This window comes from Hydra vulgaris, chromosome 14 (genome assembly GCF_038396675.1).
Source record: "Hydra vulgaris chromosome 14, alternate assembly HydraT2T_AEP".
In the NCBI taxonomy this organism is placed as follows: Eukaryota; Metazoa; Cnidaria; class Hydrozoa; order Anthoathecata; family Hydridae; genus Hydra; species Hydra vulgaris.
This window is the reverse complement of record NC_088933.1, coordinates 13,972,400-13,996,897: the sequence shown is the minus strand read 5'-3', so window position 1 is coordinate 13,996,897 and position 24,498 is coordinate 13,972,400. Positions and strand designations below refer to the sequence as shown.

The 24,498-nt window shown below is 26.8% G+C and overlaps 1 protein-coding gene across 2 annotated transcripts in view; it reads left to right on the top strand.

Annotated features, from left to right (window-relative positions):
- The window catches only part of LOC100212915 (aminopeptidase Ey), a 63,531-nt gene extending 40,613 nt beyond the window's left edge, over positions 1-22,918 (top strand). For both annotated transcript variants that reach the window (XM_065818601.1, XM_065818602.1), the window contains exons 13-21: positions 2,610-2,731; positions 5,986-6,041; positions 6,116-6,266; positions 7,412-7,485; positions 13,044-13,154; positions 13,231-13,398; positions 13,512-13,655; positions 13,837-13,918; positions 22,556-22,918. In XM_065818601.1, the coding sequence (XP_065674673.1) occupies positions 2,610-2,731; positions 5,986-6,041; positions 6,116-6,266; positions 7,412-7,485; positions 13,044-13,154; positions 13,231-13,398; positions 13,512-13,655; positions 13,837-13,918; positions 22,556-22,705 (1,058 nt within the window). In that variant the 3' untranslated portion in view covers positions 22,706-22,918. The remainder of the gene's footprint in view (positions 1-2,609; positions 2,732-5,985; positions 6,042-6,115; positions 6,267-7,411; positions 7,486-13,043; positions 13,155-13,230; positions 13,399-13,511; positions 13,656-13,836; positions 13,919-22,555) is intronic.
- The last annotated feature ends 1,580 nt before the right edge of the window (positions 22,919-24,498 follow it).

Genomic DNA, 24,498 nt, shown 5'->3' with positions numbered 1-24,498 from the left:
TATAATACAAAGAAAATAATAAAAACACACTCAAATTTAAAGTTAACATTCATTACACAAAAGGTATTGTACAATAAAGGACAGGATGTTAATATAAGTTAGATTAGAACAATATAATACCTCTGTGCCTAACTTGTTTGTTTAACTCAGGGTTCTGCCGTTTTATATAAAGACTTTCTTTAATTTCTAATTCAGTTTCCCTATTGGCAGAATCCAGAATGGTAAAACATTCTGCAGTTGCTTTATTAAAACAATCAATGTTAGATTAAATATGTTGAAATATATGTGATTTTTATCTTTCTTAAAATGTTCATCAATATGTTGAGAAATGTGTCGGACAGTTGGCCCTATGTAACAAACATTACAGTTTGCACAATTAAATTTATAAACAATGTTAGATTTTAAATTTCTGGGAATAATATCTTTTAATGAAAAAAACTGTTGAATTTTAGTAGAAGTAAATGCCAATTTTATGATACATTTCCTTTTGCAAAACAGCTTTATTAACTCTGATATTTTGTTTTGAGCGTTTAAATATCGTTAACCAATATAGGGTAATTTAAAATATTTACATTCATATTTAGGTTTTTCAAAAGGTATCAGGAGCCAAAGGACTCTTCTTTGAATAAAACATCATAAATTATGAAGTTTTATTTAAAGAAGAGTCCGAGAAACTAAGAAGATAGAAAAAGAATTAAGAAATGAAGAAGATGTTATGCATAAATTACTAACAAGTTTGGATTATATTATTTTAAAATAACTAGTAAGGAAGAATGTTGATAGTTACATTAAAACAATTAATAAGACTCATGGTAAAAAATTGCAAAATCTGAAAATACTATTTTACCTTTCATTTCCAAACAAATTATAAAAAATTTATCTAAATTTCAATTAACTCAGGATGAATTAGAAATTTTAAAGAACAGGCTTAACCACTCCATACCCCCAGAAAGGTTGAATAAAAGTATTCAAAAGAATTAGAAATATAAATATTTTTACTTCTTTTGAAATAATTTATCAATCGTTGAATGAAAATATTATTAATAAAAAAAAATTCTAATAGAGTTAAAACAGAATTAGCCCATACTGCTAATACATATTATTTTAATTATAAACCATCTAAAAGGACTTTGCGCAAACATGCGATTATTAAAAAACTAAGAAAAAATAAAATGTTAGTTAGTGTAAAAACGGATAAAGTTAACGGTGTGGTTCTATTAAATAGAACTGACTACGATAATGCAATCTATTCAATTTTAAATGATGGAAATAAATTTAAACTTCTTGACAAAGTTCTTACAAAATTCAGGTAAGGACAGTTATATCAATTTCTTCAAAAGTTAAACAAAGAAAGTTTTCTTACTACTGAACAATATAAAAAAATATACCCCATAGGTTCTCATCCTGCAAGAATTTATGGGACACCCAAAATGCATAAAAAATTTAATGACATTCCAAAATTTAGACCTATTATATCTTCTATAAATTCTTATAATTATAAATTAGCAAAATTCCTTAGCAACTTAGTTCAACCATGCATAAACAATAAATATTCACCAAAAGATTCTTATTCATTTAGATTAGACCGTTAGATGAAACTATTGAACTAGCAGTATTAAAAATATTTCAAAACTACCCCCTGAGCTAAAAATTTTCAAACAAAATTTATTAAATTATTTCACTTTGCCACAAGTAATACACATTTTTTTTTTAATGGTCAATATTATGACCAAATTGACAGAGTTCCTGAAAGCTTTAAAAAAATATTTGGATCTTAAACACTCTGAACATTGTTTATAAATTTAATTGTGCAAACTGTAATGTTTGTTACATAGGGCAAACTGTCTGACACATATCTCAACATATTGATGAACATTTTAAGAAAGATAAAAAATCACATATATTTCAACATATTTAATCCAACATTGATTATTTTAATAAAGCAACTGCAGAATGTTTTACCATTCTGGATTCTGCCAATAGGGAAACTGAATTAGAAATTAAAGAAAGTTTTTATATAAAATGGCAGAAACCTGAGTTAAACAAACAAGTTAGGCACAGAGGTATTATATTGTTCAAATCTAACTTATATTAACATCCTGTCCTTTATTGTACAATACCTTTTGTGTAATGAATGTTAACTTTAAATTTGATTGTATTTTTATTAATTCCTTTGTATTATATTTTTTATTTTAATTATGTATTATAAATAGTTTTTTTTAACAGCAATTTTTAATGGATTTTTAATTACTTTGTATATATTGAAAATTTTATATTGGTCATTTTAAACTGATGATGAACTTTGTAAATTCAAAATATGTGTTTTAAACTAAAAAGTGTTTTTATTTCACTAAAATAATAATATCATTTGTGCTCATCAGATCTTTTTGAATATGTATATATATATATATACGTATGTATATATATATATATATATATGTATATATATATATGTATCTATATATATATATCTATATATATATATGTATAAACATATATGTATATTTATATATATATGTGTATATATATATATATATATACATATATATATATATATATATATATATATATATATATATATATATATATAATAACACTGTTTTCTTTAGTAAATCTCAATGTCGGTGGTTTATTAATAAAAGGAAATGCTCTACAAGATGGTTTTTATCGGGTTAACTATGATTCTAATGGATGGAATAACTTCATAGAAATTCTTAAATCAAATCATACAGTAAATGCTTTTTTTGCTTTTAATTTATTTTTTTTATACATAGAGTATCACACACACAAGCATTATATGTGTGTGTGTGCATATAGATATATATATATACATATAATATATATATATATATATATATATATATATATATATATATATATATATATATATATATATATATATATATTATATGTATGTATATGTATAAACTATATTAGAAATTTATTATTATTAATTTATTACTGCTATGTACTTTAAGATTATTGAGCACTCTAACTGTAGAATACACATATAACTTTATATATATATATATATATATATATATATATATATATATATACATATATATACATATATATATATACATATATATATATATATATGTGTGTGTGTGTGTTGGTGTCTGTGTTTGTATATATATATAAAGATTCTATTATCTTATTCATCTCAGTGTGATGACGGAAGACATGAGTGAGATGGTTAAAAAAACTTCATGTTGTCTCACCAGCTACCTGTTTCCTTAGTCTTATTTTTATCGTTGCTATTTCTGATTTCAATTTACCATAGTTGCTCATCGAATCCTTCACAAAAAAATACTCAATCATAAGTGATTTAGTCAATCTATTGAGCTCGTCATCCATGACAATGCAAAGAATGCAATCCAGCTCATGGTGTTGGCAATTGATAAACTTGGGTTTGTGGTAACCTTTCTCTTTGAACATTTGGTGCAGCTGAACAACAATGCCTGTCTTCTTGCCAGTATTCCTACTTGCTGAATCAGCAACAATCATCACAATTGTTCCCCACAGGTTGAATTCCTTTAACACATCAACTTAATTTCTTTTGCTTCATCCTTTAGGACCACTTCCTGATATTTAAAACCATCTATTTGTTTGCCATGAAAGTGTATGCTCTTATGTATATAGCTGACTGACATGGAGTTAGGATTTTAATGCCCTCACCAGAAAGCTGGCAGCACACCTTTGCTGCTTCGTGGGAAGACAGCTTTAAGATTGTAACAAGGCGACTTGCAATGTGTGTTTGCTGTTTTCCAATGAGTTGGAGTTCGTGCTACTTTCAGACCAATCATTGCTTTTTAGAGCAATGCTCATTATAGTATTTATAGAAAAGAGAAAGAGAATCAACATGACTATGTGATGATTGTTGGAGGTTGGCTGCAAGAGCAGGTCCAACTATGTTTACAATGCGTTTTTACACCTTGTCTAAAAGAAAAAGGGCATCATTGGATGATCCGCCCCAGGTATAGAAACAGCATTCTATACAAAGACGGATTTGAGATTTATAGAGATAAAAAATAGAATCGGGAGTAAGAAAGTGGCAAGCATGATAAAGAGATTCAATCTTAGCAAATGCTAATTTTGCAATTAATTTGATATATGGTTTCCAAGAAAGGTTGGAAGTAAGAGTTAATTCTAGAAGATGAAGGGTAGGTGACTCATCAAGTACATTACTCTTCATAAATATAGGAAAATCTAGATTACTGTGATAGTTTTATCTGAATTAAAGTTCACCAGCCATTGAGAGCCCCATGCTCTAGCGTGCATATATATATATATATATATATATATATATATATATATATATATATATATATATATATATAAATATATATATATGTATATATATATATATATATATATATATATATATGTATATATATATATATATGTATATATATATATATATATATATATATATATATATATATATATAATGTGTATATATTTATATATGTGTGTGTATATGTATACATATATGTATATGCATGTATATATACGAATATACATATGTGAATACAGCATAAGACGCACACTGATGATGTCATACTGAAATAGTTAGCTGCAGGGGCTTCAGTAAATACATTGGCGGACTATCTAGGTAGAACATGCAAAGAAGTGCTACTACATTGACTGAGGGTTCAGGTTAGGGCAGCTATTGTTTTTTTATTAATTTTTTTTTCTTCTTTTTCTGAAAAATTAAAGCTCACATTTTAAAAACTAAACCCTCCAAATATATTTTGAAATTCTGTCATTAAATACATATTTTTCATTATATGTACTGAAGCTACAAAAAACTGCATGCATTCAATTACTTAGTCTTTATTTGAAGACTTTAGGCAATTTAATGATTTTATAACAATTGAAAAGAAAGACATTACAATCGTATGACAAAGCAGAAGTTAAAAGCTTATATTGTGTACATTTTGCAAAAACAATAATCAGTGAAATAATCTTTATGTTTTCTGCTAATGGCAAAAAGCATGATATTTTATTTCTTATTTAACCAGTTTTGTAAACAATTGAGCAAGTATGACATTGTGTGCATAATTTTTTTTGACAGGACAATCAAAATAAAACTCAAGTACTTTATGTCAAATTGAATATAGAAATTTGAATTTGAAATTTAAGTTTGAAATTTGAATTTGAAATTTGAATTTGAAATTTGAATTTGAAATTTGAATTTGAAATTTGAATTTGAAATTTAAATTTGAATTTGAAATTTGAATTTGAAATTTGAATTTGAAATTTGAAATTTGAATTTGAAATTTGAATTTGAAATTTGAATTTGAAATTTAAATTTGAAATTTGAAATTTGAATTTGAAATTTGAATTTGAAATTTGAATTTGAAATTTGAATTTGAAATTTGAAATTTGAATTTGAAATTTGAATTTGAAATTTAAATTTGAAATTTGAATTTGAAATTTGAATTTGAAATTTGAATTTGAAATTTGAATTTGAAATTTAAATTTGAAATTTGAATTTGAAATTTGAATTTGAAATTTGAATTTGAAATTTGAATTTGAAATTTGAATTTGAAATTTAAATTTGAAATTTGAATTTGAAATTTGAATTTAAAATTTGAATTTAAAATTTAAATTTGAAATTTGAAATTTGAATTTGAAATTTGAATTTGAAATTTGAATTTGAATTTGAATTTAAAATTTACAACAAAATAAATTGATAAAAAAGTTGATAAAATTGATAAAAAATTCTATTTTGAGCTATACACAAAATTTCATATAGTAAAACTAATTGAACTAAATACCTAAAACTTTGTACTAGAATATTTATAGAAACAAAAAGTACCTAAAGCTTCATTAAGTACGTTGTAAAATAACATATCTAGAAAGTTGAAATTGTTTTTTTTTTTAGCTTTTAAATTTAAAAGAATAAAAGTATTAAGACCACATCAGTAAATTTGTATTTATATTGAGCTTTATGTGTTTATGTGAAAATAATTTTAGATATTTGATGTAAAAGATCGTGCTGGATTAATATCTGATGTTTTTGCTTTTGCTGAGTAAGTTGATTTGTTTTTTTAATTATTTAAAAAAATTCAATTAAAATTTTTATGTCTATGACTTTCTTTTTCAGTTCTGGTCTTGTTAACTATACTGTTGCTTTGGATTTGATTGGTTATGCTGGTAAAGAAACCGAATACATCCCATGGGCAGCTGTACGTGATGCTACAACATCAATACGTTCATTATTACAACAAGGTGGAAAAGCTTCAAATTTGTTTAAAGTAAATAATTCTATTAGTTTATTCTATTTACTATTATAGTAACATAGTCATACTATATATATATATATATATATATATATATATATATATATATATATATATATATATATATATATATATATATATATATATATATATATATATATATTAATTTTAAAATGTTTTAATGCTATTATTCTTTATAGTTATAAATTACAAGTCGTTTATGTTATTATGGTTTCATTATTAAAAATATATTATTATTCATAATATTTTTAAAGTTGTTTGTTTTTATTATTAATTATTAATTAAAACTTTAATTGTTAGATTCTTTTAACATAAAAAAAATGCAGATAGAACCCTATAATTCTCATGCGACAATATATATATTATATATATATATATATATATATATATATATATATATATATATATATATATATATATATATATATATATATATATATATATATCTATATATATATATATATATATATATATATATATATATATATATATATATATATATATATATATATGTATGTATATATATATATATATGTATATATATATATATATCTGTATATATATATATATATATATATATATATATATATATATATATATATATATATATATATATATATATATATATATATATATATATTTAAAATTATTTTCTTATTTTAAAAATATTTTTACATTTTGTGCTAAGAAGAAGTTTTGGAATATTCAGAATGTTTTCAGTATCTCTGTTTATTCTATTTTTATAGACTGTTTCTTAAACTTTCTTCCAACTATTTTAAAAAGGAATTTTCCATTCATTTTATTAGTAGCTCCTAAATTAGTTTAAACTTGCATGGAATAATTAATAATATGAAATTTTTTAAAAAAAGCCAATGGAAAAAGAAGACTGAAAAAAAACTTGAATAACTGCAAAAAGTGCTTTTCCTAAAAAATAATATTTCACTTTCAAAGAAATTTCACCAGCAACTTAAAAAGTTTGTTGTTATTGCTAATGGTTTAAGGTGATTATTTATCGATGCAAATTTTCTATATTGATGATGTAAATGCAAACAGGGAGTCATATTTGATCTCAAATTGTCTGATTGAGCATTAAATAATGTTTTATTTTTTATCTAAATCAAACAAAAATTTTGTTTTAGAAATTTCTTCTTCAGAAAGTTCGAAATTTGTTTGACATATACGGGTTTGAAAATGTAGCTAATTATAAAACAAGGTAAATTTTGTTTATAATTTTTGTTATTGCTAGTTTTTTGCTTTTTTTTTAAATCATGATGATTTAAAAAAAATTATTTAGTGAAAACATTTTTTCACTAAATAATTTTGCATAAACTTTGATACTTATTCTTTGATATTAATTTTTTGATCTTTATTTTTTAAAGAAAGATTAAAAATTTAATATACATTGATCAAAAAATGTTGATCATGAAAATCAATTGATCTGATCAAAAAAACAGCTTTATCTTAATAATGATACACAAAAAAATCAGAATCTATTGTCATGTAAAAAAATCAGAATCTATTGTTATTATAATTACGATAAAATGTTCATGCAAACTATGGGCATACTCAAACATAAAACATTTTACTTACGAATCTTCCATCTTTATTGTTCTTGAGAGTTTAATGCTAAAATGCTTAACTTAATGCTTACCACTTAATAGAATTATCTGAATTTGCATTTTTCAATTAATTTATATAATAAAAATAAAAAACTGTATATATTAATATATAAAGTATTATATTAAATATAATAATGTAATATAATGATATAATGTAATATTAAATACATTCAATTTTTAAAAATATATAAATATCAACTAAGTAACATATCAAAATAATGAATAAATAACATATGAAAATATACATACAGGTACACATAATCCTACATACAAATTCAATTCAAATAAAAAACAAAAAATAACATATTAATTTTAAAATTATAATTTATTCCCTGCATAAACATATATGTTTATTTTTATATGTATATTTTGTTATACATATATGTATATTTTATAGAAATATTATAAAAATTAAATTACCATAAAAATTTTACAAAGGCATATAACTAATACATTCCTTTGAATTATTAAATTTAAATTATTTTTTTGTTTTCTCTCGCTTCCTCACTCAGAATTGTTAATGAACAAGCTTTATTAAAGACAAAAGCAAAGCAGATATGCATTATAGTTTTTATTAAAAAAGTGAATGAAATCTCATCATTTGCTACACTATTAGGAAAACTACTTGCTGAAGTCATTCTATCTGCTAATAGTTATTTATATGTATCACTGAAATCGTTGTTCTCATTGATATCAAACACAATCTTCTTTTTACAATTCTTTCAATGTCCAAAATTTTCATTTCCTAATTCTAATGCAGGTATGCCAAGCTCTGTTTTGGGTGTCTTTAATATCAATAAGTTATTATCTTGATAGCTATTAGGCCTTGCTTTGTGACAAGTGTTAAAAAGTTTATGAAAAAAAATAAAATTTTTGTAATAGAAACATATCATGATAAAAATCAGTATTTGAAACAGCAGAATTTATTTTATCTTTAAATCATAGTGCATATTTCGAAAATATAATTCATAAAAATGCAACAGGCTAACATTATAAAAATAATCCAAATAAATTGATTTTTTAAATTTAATGCTTTATCTAGGTTTTTCAGGGTTTGTACAATGTAATTGTTTTGCTGATTCATCCCTCTAGTTATTTTACTTGAAAATCTTCTTAAAATTATTTATAATAATAGTGAGATTATAACTACTAGTTTGAAAACAAAAACAAATTTCTTCGCATTACCACCTCTTCTCATGATTCAACCTTTAGTATTTTTAATAATTCTTCTTTGCATGTTTGCTTCATGTCCTGCTTCATGTCCTGCTGCCTTGTAGGTTACGCCTTTTTAGGCAAAGGCTAGGAGATGCCAACTCCGATTTAAAACACCTTGGGTCTTTTGGTTGAGTAAAGGCTAGAGATGGTGTCTCGATAAAAATACTCATCTTGGGCAGACGTTAAATGCACCCGGCTACTGTCTTGGAGAAGGCCTCCTAGGCAAAGACTTAAGGAGTAAACAGATTCTATCTGTTGACCAGCCTCGCACCCCATCTTCATCTATTAGACTGGCGCAGATGTATTTTTAATACATTGTTTCCAGTTTAGGATGTTGAATGCTGGATCTTCTTGACTCAATGCATGGATTTTGCTTGAGTCTCTGTTTTTATGACTAGGCAACTCATTCTATTATCTCCTAATGAGGGTACAGCTCTAAAATTCAGTTTTATGGTTCTGAGGCTGGCAGGTTGTCAGTTTTTCCGAACTCTGTGGTAGCTCTCAGAGAGACTTATTCCATCAACAGCTGAAAAATATCAAAGTATTAACAGTGCCATGTTGCGCGTGGATGGTGTCCCTGTTTGTACTTTTGTGTGCATTGCAGAGGCCACATTTGGAGCCCTTTGTTACGGCTTAGGGTTTATTAGTAGTAATGAGGCAAGTGCTTGGGCTATTAAAAGGTGTTCTGAGTACTATCTATGCCTTGAGTCAAGTTCTTCAATCTAATTTAAAAATGAATAAAGTACCAAAAACAATAAAACACAAAAAACCATCATCATCACCTAGTTCTCTAAACCTATCATTCACTAATATTCGTGGTCTTCAAAGTAACTTTTTTTCTGTTGAGTCTTATCTCTTGCAAAGTTCACCAGACCTACTTGCTCTTTGTGAGACTAATTTGAGTTCGGCTGTCTCATTTTGTGATCTTAGTGTTGATGGTTATCTTCCTCTAATTCGTAAAGACTCCAAAAGTCACATGCTTGGCCTGGGCATTTACATTCATAAGAATTCACCCATTTGTCATGAAACTAGGTTTGAATCCACAGACTATTTGTTTATGTGCTTTCGTTTAGCACGACTTCACTCTATTGCCTTTCTCTTTGTTCTATATCGCTCTCCTTCATCTCAAGACTGCACTCTTTTTGACGTTATTTCTGATCATATTGACCAAGCCCTCTCTCTTTATCCATCAGCTAATATAGTTGTTGTCGGTGACTTTAATGCTCACCACTCTGAATGGCTTGGCTCTAGTGTCAGTGACTCTGCAGGCATTAAAGCCCACAACTTTTGTCTTTCTCAATCCCTAATTCAAATAGTCAACTTTCCAACTCGCTTTCCTGACAACCCAAATCATTTTCCTTCTCTACTTGACTTATGTCTTGTTTCTGATCCTAGTCAGTGCTCAGTTTCTCCACATTCACCCTTAGGTTCATCTGATCACAGTTTGATCTCTCTAAAACTAATATCCCATTCTTCTTCATCACCTTAATCCCCCTATTATCGAACCTCTTACAACTACAGTAAAGCTGACTGGGATTCTTTTCGTGATTTTCTTCGTGATGGCCCGTGGGTAGAAATCTTTCGTCTTCCTGTAGACAAATGTGCTTCTTACATAACTTTGTGGATTCAGGCTGGAATGGAATCTTTTATTCCCTCTCGACTATTCCAGGTCAAGCCTCACTCTCCTCCATGGTTTTCCTCACACTGTGCTGCTGCGATTGCCAATCGAAACCGTTACTTCCATATTTATCAGCAGAACAATTCTCCAGAAAACAGACGTCTGTTTATTACTGCAAGAAACAATTGTAAAAAGGTTTTGTCTAACGTCAAAACCCACTATTCTCAGGTCATGAAATCTCTTATCTCCTCTCAAAAATTAGGCTCTCGTGACTTTTGGAGAATCTTTAATAGTATTAATAATAAGGGCAAATCTTTAATTCAACCTCTCTTGTATGGTTCAGACTTTGTCACCTCACCTAAAGACAAAGCTGAATTGTTTGCTAAAAACTTTTCATCAATATCATCTCTTGATTCCACTAGTTGTGTTCTACCTGATATTACCAACAAACAGGTTGATCCATTGCTTGACATTCATATCACTCTAGCATCTGTATCTAAAGCGATTTCCCGCCCAGACCCTCCTACAGCTCGCGGCCCGGACAACACACCTTTTATTGTCTTGCAGAAGTGTTCTCCGGAGCTGTCGTCTATACTCTCAAATCTATTCAACAAGTGCTTACCAGAGTCTTGCTTTCCAGCCTGCTGGAAAGTGGCATCTGTTATCCCTATCTTCAAAAATTCTGGAGAGCGATCTGATTTGTCTAACTACCGTCCCATAAGTCTTCTTCCTATCTTAAGCAAGGTATTTGAATCTTTAATTAACAAACACTTAATTTTTCTTCTTGAATCTAATAACTTACTTTCTGACCATCAATATGGATTTGGATCTTCTTGTTCTACAGCTGATTTGCTAACAGTAATAACTGACAGGTTTTATCGTGCATTAGATGAAGGTGAAGAGGTTAAGGCCATCGCTCTTGACATTTCAAAAGCTTTTGATAAAGTTTGGCATGCTGGTCTTCTCCATAAGCTTTCTTCTTATGGTGTATCCGGCAACATCTTTAAGATTATTGAATCCTTCCTTCCCAATCGTAGCATTAAAGTTGTCCTCGGTGGACATCACTCTTCTTCTTATTCTGTAACTTCAGGGGTTCCTCAAGGTTATTACCTTGGCCCTATACTCTTTTTAATTTACATTAACAATCTTCCAGATATTCTCACATCTAAGGTGGCATTGTTTGCTGATGATACTACCATTTATTCTTGTCGTGATAAGATTGCTTCTCTGATTGCTTGGAGGGGGCATTTTGAGCTGGCACCCTTTGATTTGAGGGGGCACCCTCTGATTATTTGAATCATTTGAGGGGGCACCTTCTGATTGCTTGGGGGGGGGGGGCATTTGAGCTTGAAATGGATCTCACTTCTGCTACAGCATGGGGCTCACAGTGGCTGGTGAACTTTAATTCAGATAAAACTAAATTTTTTTTAGCCAATCGTTATCGCAATAATTTAGATCTTCCTATATTTATGAACGGTGATGTACTCGATGTGTCACCTACTCTTCATCTTCTAGGATTAACTCTTACTTCCAATCTTTCTAGGAAACCATATATCAAATCAGTTGCAAAATTAGCATCTGCTAAGGTTGCATCTCTTTATCAAGCTCGTCACTTTCTTACTTCGGATTCTATTCTCTATCTCTATAAATCTCAAATCCGGCCTTGTATGGAATACTGTTGCCATATCTGGGGCGGATCTTCTAGACAAAAGACTTCTCTTTTAGACAAGGTGCAAAAACGCATTGTAAACATAGTTGGACCTGCTCTTGCAGCCAACCTCCAATCTAGCTTTCCTGATTCATACAATTTGCAATCTTTTAAGTCGTCTGTCAATCGTTATCTTGCTCTACAATCTTCATCTTTTCTCTTTCAGTAACTTCCAACTTTAATTAGTGGCTGCTTGCACCCTTGTTGGAAGCGAAGATGTTTAAAAAAAAAAAATGAATAACAACTAATTAGAAATTAGGTTTATACAAATTTAACAAAATTGTTGTGTTGATTTTGTACAAAAATGTTTGAAAATGGTGTTTTAATTATGTAATTTTTAACTTCATAATTATTGTACACTATAAGAAAATTAAAACTACTATAACAACTTCAAATCTAACCCCTTTAACACACTGCATTTGGAAAGGTTCAAAATTAGTCATATTGCAACATTGTCCCAATTTTGGTTTAATGTTAATAATATTATGCCTCTAACATTGTTCGTATGTTAGGCCAACATATGTGTACTAGCTGAGTATATTATTTTTTAATCTATCTTAATAAAAAGTTACAAACGAGTTAAATTTAAGTTTTTTGTTTATTTTTTTAAGACATTTACAAGTTATTGTTGCTGCCTTTGCATGTAGTAGTGGTTATATCAACTGTTTAAGAAACGCCACTACACTTTTTAATAACTGGATGAATTCACCAAGCTCTAACAAGTAATATATGTTATTCATGTAATTGATCCTACAACTATAGTATATATTAGCTATAAGTAGTTTGATATATTTGTAGTATACCTGCAGACTTTCGAAACATTGTTTATTACTATGGTGTTTATAATGGTGGGGAGAAAGAATGGGATTTCTTATACAATCAATACCTAACCTCCACTGTTGCTTCGGAAAGAACAAAACTGTTTTATGGCATGTCTGCTTCACAGGAAACATGGCTTATTGATAGGTGATTAAGTTAATCTTAGTTTATCTGTAAAACAAAGTGCTAACCTAAAATTTATTTCATATTATATATTTATGATTTGTTATTACATATACTGTAGTTTTCTATATTTTTAGATATTTACACCGCGCATTAAACAAAAGTATTGTTAAAGATCAAGACTTTTCATTTGTTGTTCAGTATGTTTCTAATAACAATGCCGCTGGGCGATATTTAGCATTTTCTTTCCTAAAAGAAAAATGGGGAGAAATATCTGAAAGGTAAATTTTAATTTTGTGGTATGATTGTTTGAGTTATTGTTCCAAAGGTTTTGGGACCTTTCCTGAGTACCCATCTCCACAAAATTACTTACATTACTAATTGGTTATTGTTTTTTCATATAATAGTTATTAGTTTTCTTGTTGTTTTTTTTATTTATTAGTTTTTTTTTTAAATTGTTAGATTTACAAAATCATTTTTTACATTGAAACGTGTGTTTGAAGCAATTACTTCTGGATTTTCACACGAATATGAATTAGAAATGGTAAGTAGATACCTTAATGCTAAAAGATTTATATATATATATATATATATATATATATATATATATATATATATATATATATATATATATATATATATATATATATATATATATATATGTAATAATCAGAAAAGACTTTAGTAATTAAAACTTAAATACATAGCTTGAATCTTTTAAAATTGTTTTTGTGTCACATAATTTAAATTTAGACAAACTAATTTTTGTTACTGTTTATTAAAAAAGATTTTAAGTTTTAAATAATTTTTAATTATTTTCACCTTAAGTCGTATTTATGTCGTATTTTAAATAATAAGTTATAAAAATATTGTGTATCAAAAATTATATTTTGTTTTTTAAAATTTTTTAATTAAAAATATACAATTTAAATAGCTTTTTAAAAGCTACTAAAGCTCTTTTGTTCTTTATTGTTGTTATTTTTTTACAGTTTTTTTAATGTTTTTTAATAAATTTCTTATACTTGTCATTTGAACTTATAGAGTTTATTTAAAAATTTGTCAAAAAAAAAATATGTCAAAAACATTTTGAAAAAATCTTTAATCTCAAACTTTTTTTACCTTTATATATATATAATTACCATTTTGCTTTATATATATATATATATATATATATATATATATATATATATATATATATATATATATATATATATATATATATATATATATATATATATATATATATATATATATATATATATATATATATATATATATATATATATATATATATATATATATATATATATATATATATATATATATATATATATATATCAGTGGTGGAAATAATTATTTCAATGTTGTTGGTCAACACTGATTAGCTGAAATGAATAATATTGAAAAGTAAATGATAAAATTATCAATTTTAATTTTTGTAATTTTTACCTAATTTTTGTAACATCTTATGTATTACACTTTTTGTGTTTGCGTTTTCATGTCATGAGGTTTGTGTTATGATAAAGCCTAGCTATCCACAAAAAAGATTTTTAAAAAAATCAATATTAAAGAATAATCTTTTAGTAAAATGTTTTTATATTTTGCGTCTAACTCTCAATGAACCTTCTCATTTCTCTTTTTAGCATATTATTTTGAATCACCCAAATCAAATGATTTTTAACAAAAATGATATTTCCATTTAAAGTGTTCCATGAAGTGTTTTTAATTAAAACTTTCTTTTATTAAGTTTTACTTTTTTCCTTGATATTGATGACATCACTTCTATTTATGATGTTAAATGTTTAAAAAAAGTTTTAAATTTAAATTTAATTTATTTATTTAATATTTTAAATGTAATCTTGTTTATTTGGCTGCATAAATTGTAAATATTTTAAATTTATAAATCTTTTGACTTATCATTTTACTTTTTCTATGCAGTTAACCTGGTTTTATTTAACTTTTTTGTAATTTTGGTATGTTATATTGTTTATTGTATTTTCATTAATAATGGTTGCGCTATTACTTTTTAATTCATGTACTGTTCAAGCGAGAATGGTGCATAACTTTGCTATCTCTCATTTGTATATACTTTTTAATATAAATCAGTTCTAAAACTAATTCTGAGAAATCATCCTTTAGCATCAGGCTTAAAATCCAAAGAGAAAGCAACTACTATATTTTTAATCTTTTTTACTAAAGAATGAGCTGCTAACAATATATCTATTATATAGGTATTTTGTACAACTAAAGAAAAACCCAGAAAGCAAAAAAATGCGCAGAATGCAACAATTATTTGTAAAGTCACAAACAATATTATGGATCTATGGAATATTGTAGCCATTCCTATCATTCATCTTAAAATACTTAAAAACCAACTTAAATACCAACTTGCTGTCATAATAAACTAAAGCTTATTATGACAGCAAATCTACTTTTAAATCAATCAGAATCAAGTGCAGGACAAATAAAAAAAACTTATTGTAAATATTCTGTTGTTGTTTAGCATTAGTTATTGTAACTGTTAACTCTGTGTAGATAATATAATTGCAAATTTTAAATATGGGTTATATTAAAGAAAGTTCCACATAGAAAATTCTTGCATAAACTCAGAGCTATACATTAAATGTACATAAGTTGAGTTGATGTTAAAATTAACAGAAAAATTAGTGAATTAAATGAAAGAAATTTTGTTTTAAGTAATAGAGATACTGCTGTAAGTTGAAGAAAAGCAAGCAATTCAGATAAATTGAATCATCATGTTTTCATGAAACTGAGTATGATTATCAATATGACAATGAAATCAGAGTGACCAAAATGTGAAAAGGTCAGATTCAGACAGTTCAAGTTCAACAGATGAAGGCAATCTTAGTAAATCTTGCAAGTGAAGCTGACAGTTATGTTGTTTCAAATCATGCCGCAGCTTCTCTTGCTACAGCTATTTTGGTGGATTTTAATATTGTGTCTAAAGTAAAAAAATAAAAGTGAACTAAAATAAAAGAGATAACAATTTTAAAAAAATGAAAGTACATGTACTGTTAAGATTTTTCTACTGTATTTTGATGGTAGAAATGGTACATTGCTCAGAGATAAAAAAGTAGATAATTGGTACAGTCTGGACAAAAATTTGGAATTACTCATAAAATTTATCATTATTTAGCTTAACACCAAACCTTGGGTGAATAAATAAAAAATTAATAGCTGTAGTTTCTTCCGGTGTTTAGTTTGACTATTCTAGTTGCCCAAATCAGTATAAGTAGTTTTTATTCACATTTTTGTGTGAATAACTAAAGAATTATCTGAAAGTGTAAAAAGTCAAGTTGTAGTATCAGATCAACAAAATAACCAAGAGAAATTTCAAAGCTTGTGAAAGTATTGTGATCAGCTGTAATTAAGACACTTAGTAGATATAGAGATTCAGGAACATTTTCTTCAAAAATTGTTGAGGCATGTTAAGTTTGTTTTTGAAAAAAATCCCAAGGTTTCATATTTTGGAATCGAGAAAGAATAACATTATGAAACTGTTGTTTACATAAGTGCAAAATCAATTAAGTGTGTTCTGCGAGTAAACCTTAATTGTCCAGCTCAACAACCAGCAAAAAACCCAAGAAACACTTGTTGTATTGCAAGAAACATAAACATTGGGCAGAGAAAAACTTGGAAAAAGTAATGTTTTCAAATTAAAGTACATTCTAGCAGTTTACCAAAATATACAATTTTGTTAGTAGATGAGTATGTCTACAAATATAAAGTGTTTACTATGTAACATCCACCTTATGATTTTTGGTTTGCTCTTTTGCCTGGCTCTGTGATTGGCAATATTTTATGTGAAAGGGTAAAACTGTTAACTCTCAAGTATATACCAAAACTCTAAAAGAAAATTTGCTCCTAACCATAAGATCCACAAAAGAACAATCTTCCAACAGGACAATGCACCCTGATGCACTTCCAAGGTAATACAAGAAATGCAAGATTTTTGTACTTGGCTGGGAACAGTCATGATTTCATTTGATTGAAAAAATTACAGACAATTACAATCCACAGACAATTACAATCCACAATAATGGTTTATTTGTCTTCTGCACACAGAAGAACTTTCATTAAAGTATTTTAAATAGCTTGATGATTCAACATCTGACAGGAGTTTTTTATAGGATCAATTGGTAAAGCCAATCAGTTTTGTGAAAACTTTTGTAATATTTTAATCTATTACAGATGGAGACAGCTTACCTAAATTGTCAAAAGGAGCACTTTTATTTTTAGTAAAAATCAGCAGCATATGTACTACAACATTCTTGACACTAGATTTGAAAATGTGACAGTAGATCTTGCCAGGATGAATCCTCGATCAGTAAAGTTTGAATTCCTCAGCTCTAATAGAGAGAAATACCAGTTATTCCTATCTATATCTATAACAGCTGTAGCTTTAACATGTTTTTTTTTTTTTTTTAGGTCAAAATCAGTCATCATTGATAAAAGAATATTTTCAGAAAGGATTGACAATATCAGCAACCAAGAAAGGTTTCAGTAACTGTAAGGCTAGAAAAAAACTTTATTTCTAGTCTTACAGTTGTTAAAATAATAAACCAAATATGTACTTTGCTTATTCTGAAAATGTTCTTTTATCAATGATGACTAATTTTGAAAAAAAAAACGTTCAAGGTATAGATATTGTTCTCAAATTAAGAAACCTATGCTTAAAGACGAATCATAAATTTAGACAATTTTAAGTACCAGAAATTGACATAAATACTAATGACTGAGATATCTAATCAACTAAAACATTATTCAAATATACATCACATTTAAAAACCAAAAAGATCCAATCTGTTGTTGATGTACCTCTTAAAATTAAAACCAAGTCAAACTACTCGCTTAGTGTTGAAAGCTTTGTTAAACTAATAAATCAAAATAGATCAAAAGCAAGAGGATTATACAGACGAATATTTTTTAAAGAACAAATATTCATTTGTTTGAAACAGAAAAATATTATGTATACATGATATATATGTGCATATATATATATATATATATATATATATATATATATATATATATATATATATATATATATATATATATATATATATATATATATATATACATATATATATATATATATATATATATGCATATATAAATATATATGCATATATATATATATATATATATATATATATATATATATATATATATATATATATATACAGAGACGTATTTATATTTTTGGCGCCCTGGGGCACCCTCTTTTACAAATAACTGTATACTTTGATTTGTGAATATTAAAAAAACATTTTCAATACAAGGATATATATTAAGTTTAACTCACTTAACATTAAAAAAATATGCATATCATTCTATGTGAGTTTTGTTTTGTAAATGTATTTATAATGTCATTAAAGTTCGTATCTATGGTAAGTGCAGATTCAATAGATAGAATTGCTAACCTATTAAGACAATCACCAGTCATTTCCAACCTCAAATAAGACTTAACCCTCTTTAATGCTGAATATGATCTCTTGGCTGAATAATTGGACGTAGGGCAGCATAGATATATCCTTAATGCCATATCTACTTAGAGTAGATATAGCATTAAGGATAGTTATATAGTTCTTGAAGTTTATCAGTTCTGATCATTTTAAAAACATCTATTATAGTTTTAGGTCTTATGTTTTCAGATAAACTCATTAAATAACTTCTGAATTGTATACACTTGTTAGTAAATGAAGTTGAAAGATCATTTTTTTATGTACTTTTTGAAGCATTTCTGCTTTTTTGTAAACTTCTGATGGTGATAGTTTTATTATTTGAAACAAAAAATTAAATTTTTTATTGGCTTTATCATAGCACAATTTTTTTTTCTTGTTCAGAATGTAGTTTATCAAAAATAGCATAATATGTATTAATCCTTAAAGAGTTCGAATTTCAAAATTTATTACTCCTTCTCTTTTTTTATCTGCAGTTAATTTTCTTTTTCTTTTTCGTATTTTTTTATATGTTTTGTGTCCTGATTTATTGATTGCTCTCTCTTATCATAGATATCAAACTACTCAGATCTAATATATATCAAATTCACCATTTGTTTAAAATTACAACTGTTTCTAAATCAACCTTAACTGACTGCAATTGTTTACTAGTTTTGCTAAATCTTTCTAGTATATCACCTAATAATGTGGCCATTATAACCATTTAAAGACAGTCCATTAGCTTCTGATCTTGTGATTGACTTTTGCGATTTTTCATCTTTAATAAAAGAGAGTGGATTAATTATTTCATTCCAATTTTTTGTTTAAATACTTTCATTAGATCTTGCTGACCACCTGTTATCTGATAGTTTTTTAAGTGATACGTTTTATGTTTTAATTAAATTGTTCTGAGCTATTTTCTATCTAAATGTCAAAACACTGAAAATATTTATTTTGAAGCAAAATAAAAAATTTTTACAACAGTCTACAGGGCATTCATAAACAAGATTTAAAGAGTGTGCCCAGCATGGTACATATGCAACTAAAGGATTAATTTCTTTAATGCAAGCTTGAAGTCCTATATACCTACCAGACATGTTAGACGTATTGTCGTAACCATGACTATTAATTATATCTAATCTATGCAATTCTAAAACTAAAAATATAGCATCTGATTATTCTTCAGATTTATAGCCAGAGTTGGGTAAAAATCCTAAAAATCTTTCTACCTGACAGCCATTCTTTTGAACATACTGAAAAATGAACACAGGTAATCTACATGGCTAATATCAGAAGTAGAATTAACACTTGTGGAAAAATGTTTAGTTTTTTTGTATTGTAGTGGCAGAAAATTCTATACAACCATTTGTTGTATAAAATTATCTATTGTTATACCTATGAACTGCTCAGGAATATTAAAAAATTGGTACGATCCTTTAAAAAAGATTTTTTTTTACCAAATCAACGTTTTCTTATAAATAATTTGCGCATAGTTATGTATAATTTGCAAGTGGACTTTGATTGCCATTTAAATGATACTTTCTTCTGCCAACCACACACATTTATAACTTTTATAAAGATGAATTTCCAATTGTGATAATAAAAAATGCGCCGGTACACTTGTAGGCAGAAAGCAAATAATTGCAAATTTTGTCGCAAAACACTTGGAGATATTTAATAGGTCTATGAGTCAATATATGATTTGGACATGATAATAATATAAAAATTTTGCTGATAATGATATAAAATAACTATTTAATGTAATAAACTTTCTAAGATTCTACCATTCTGAGGGCTGGTGTCCTATCAAAACTTGGCGCCTGGGGCCAAAGCCCTCTGACCCCCTTTCCCCCCCCCCTCCTTTCTTTTCCTCCCCCCGTAAATATATCTCTGTATATATATATATATTAAAGTTATGACTTTTTGACTTTTTAAGAATTGTTTCTTCTGTCATAAATCAATGAACTTTTGAACTACTACTAATTTGTTTGGCTTTTGCCGAAAATCATTTGAAACTTGTATAGATTAGAAGTGTTTAGAACTTCAGAATATTTTGGAAAATTCCAGAATATTTTAGACGACTTTACAACATTCTGGAACAATTTAGAATATTCTAGAACAATTTATACTGTGTATATATAGCTGCTTATCTAATTTTACAGTTATTACAGAAGCAACACATGGTGACATACAAGCCTAGCGATAGTAGCATTCAGAAGAACAAGGATGTCTGGACCAATAGTTTGGTAAAATTTAAAGACTCTCATAAAAGAAGAAGAATAGTCCATACACTTTGATGGTAAGCACATCAACAGAATCGATTTTCAAGTGGTCGTCCTTAAAAATGAAAGGAGAGAAATCAAATTGGATTTCCTGGGCTTGGTAGATGGCAGGGGAAAAACTATTGCTTAATGAATTTCTAAAGTCCTCGATGAATTTCACCTATGGAATTCAATACAGATGATTGTTGCAGATACCCCCAGCGTTAGCACTGGAAAAAAAAATGATGTTGTTGTAATATTGCAACGAATGTTCACAGAGAAATGCATCAACAAACCTCAGTTTATCAGTTGTCAACACAATGTATTAGATAGAATCCTCTGTTTGGTGATGGATGAAGAACTTGGACATGGAATTCCAGATCTATACTAGTGATCTTGGCCTTTTTTAATTCATTCAACAAGGACAGTTCTGCAGAGAGTATGTTGATTTGTTGATTGGGCAGACCATTGGTTTACAGACCAACTGTACAACAAAAACGACTTAGCTGAAGTACTGAATCCATACAAAAAGGCTTTAAGCTCTTTGAAAAATCACTGGAAGTGAGAGCCATCCATACTACAGATCCCCCAGAAGTAATCAATGCGCAGAGCGCGCAATCAAAGTAATGAGGAAAATGTATTCGTCATGCAAAAATAAAGACAAATTAAACCTTCTATTCTTTCTATGCAACAAGCAAGAGCAAGGTCAACGGTCTGAGTCATTGTTGGATTGAAAATTTATTGTATTACATGACTATGACATTCTAAATACATTTGAATACATAGTTGTACTTATGTCAAAATCGATTTTTCCATGGCGGGGTGAACTTTTTTCAAAAGATATGCAAATAATAGTTCATTTCGTGCTCTTTAGGTTAAAGTTCATCAAACTACAGTACAGGAGCATGGGGTTGAAAAAAGTCATTACCCTATATATATAAATATATATATATATATATATATATATATATATATATATATATATATATATATATATATAAATAAATATATATATATATATATATATATATATATATATATATATATATATATATATATATATATATATATATATATATATATATATATATATAGAGAGAGAGAGAGAGAGAGAGAGATATATATATATATATATATATATATATATATATATATATATATATATATATATATATATAATATATATATATATATATATATATATATATATATATATATATATATATATATATATATATAGATATATATATAGATATAGATTAATATAAATAATGTGTATATATTTATGTGTGCGTTTGTATATAAAATTTATAAGTGTGTATATATATATGTGTGTGTGTGTATGTTTATATATATAATTTATATTTGTATATTTATGTATATATATATGCACATACATTTATATACATGCATGTAGATTTTATATTACCTGACTTTGTATAATATGTTTGTTTTTAGTTACAAACTTTTGTGAAATCAATTAAAGATCAAGGTACGGCTAAACGCATAATAGAACAGGCTCAAGAAAAAATTCGCGCTAATATTGAATGGAAAAGAAATAATGAGAAAGTCATTGAACAATGGTTAGTGGATCAGAAATTAGAATGAAGAAATCAAATTTACATTTTTAAAACCAATCTAACGGTTTGTGTAAAAAATAATTTCGCCCAATTGTCACTGTGTTGCAATAGCAAAGAACATGAAATTTAGTGGAAGCTTGTTTCAGTTCTATTTTAGACAATCAATTTATATTAGGTTTAATTTCGAATAAATTTTTATTATTGTAAAGTTATATATTGTATATTAATTTTAAATTTAGTATATATTTCTTTCATTTCTTTAGTGTTTAAACTTATTAGGGAATATAACCAAACAATGGTTTTGTTATTCAAAATTAAAATTAAGAACCCCCCCCCCCCTGATACTTTTATCTTAAGAAAGTTTTTGCATAAACAACCATAATCCTTGTATTTTCGTTTGTTAGTTTTCCTTTGAAGAATCATTTTCGGTTGACACTAGTATAAATATACAAAGTTTGAAATTCGACACATGTCTGTAAATATCTCTCAATGAAATCTCAAGAACTAAGAGTCTTTTATGTATGATAAATAATTATAAACTGAGAAATCTGCAACGTATATTTTCGTGAATTTATGTTCAAACAATGTTAGGTTTATATTCTTTTATAAGATTTTTTTAAAATTAATTTTAATTTTTTATGGAACAATAATCTCAACAAAATATAGTAAAACTTTTAGAAAATGAAAATCATGTTCGTTTTTAAATTTAAAAACTCATGTTATTATAATTTTGTCTGCTTCTAAGTTTTTGCTCTGAAAAATGTATAATAGTTCACAACTCCAACTGTCTTGTTTCTTGACTTTTAATCTAATATATGTGTAGATGATTGCTAAACTGGATCTATCCTGAACTAAATTGTCTAGCCAAACTTTTTTGTACTCTAGCCAAACAGGGTTTTCAAAAAAAATGCACACCAGGAATGGATATCAAGGGGTAGAGTTATATGAAGTGAACTGTTTCAAGATTTTGTATAATCTTGAAGAACTAGAAGCTACATTTCTAAGTATTGTCCGTAATTGGATAACTGCTTTGCCAATTCCATTTGTCCTAATGTTAAGCGTCCGGTGGTCCGTTTGGTTCTAATGTTAGGCGTACTATTCTTAGATAGAAAGACTCATATTTAAAGTTTACAAAAGACAATTATTATACCTTAACCATAAATAGTAGTAATAAAAGGTCCAAATCATGTTAGCTCTCCATGTTGCATTTCCTAGGATTTATCTCTTACTTGGCAAATCTCGAGAATCCAAAAATGTCTCTAATAATAACTTATCAGGTTTTGTTGAAGACAATAATTGAAAAAAGGCGAAAAAAAGAAACTCCAAAAAAGAAGAAGACCTAATTTTCAAATAAATACCTAAATTAAATATCTTTAATTTTGAATTTTAAATATATTTAATTTTGAAATAAATAACTAAATGGCGGAAATTTTTTTGTTTTAGTTAAATAAAGTACGAACTTTGGGTCGATTTACGACAGCGTGTGCAACGACATCTCGTATTTTGCCCCGTATTTTTAAAAGACTCGGCTAAAAAGTTATTAAAAATCAAAAAATGCTTCGTCTTCCTTGCCAAAAAGTCCACTAGGACCTTTGATTTGACCACTAGGATTTTCGAACAAAAAAAAAAGATAAAACTTTGATAACTATAAAAACTTTTTAAATTATGTGTTTTAATTTAATGGGGTTCAAGTCTGAAATTTTTTTTGTTCCAAGTGCTTATAGGATCCTATAGGTCTTTTTCACTAGGGCTACGATTTACTTTTTTTTTTTTTTTATTCAACAAATTCAATTCCAACTAAGCTCTTTAACAGAAACTTTG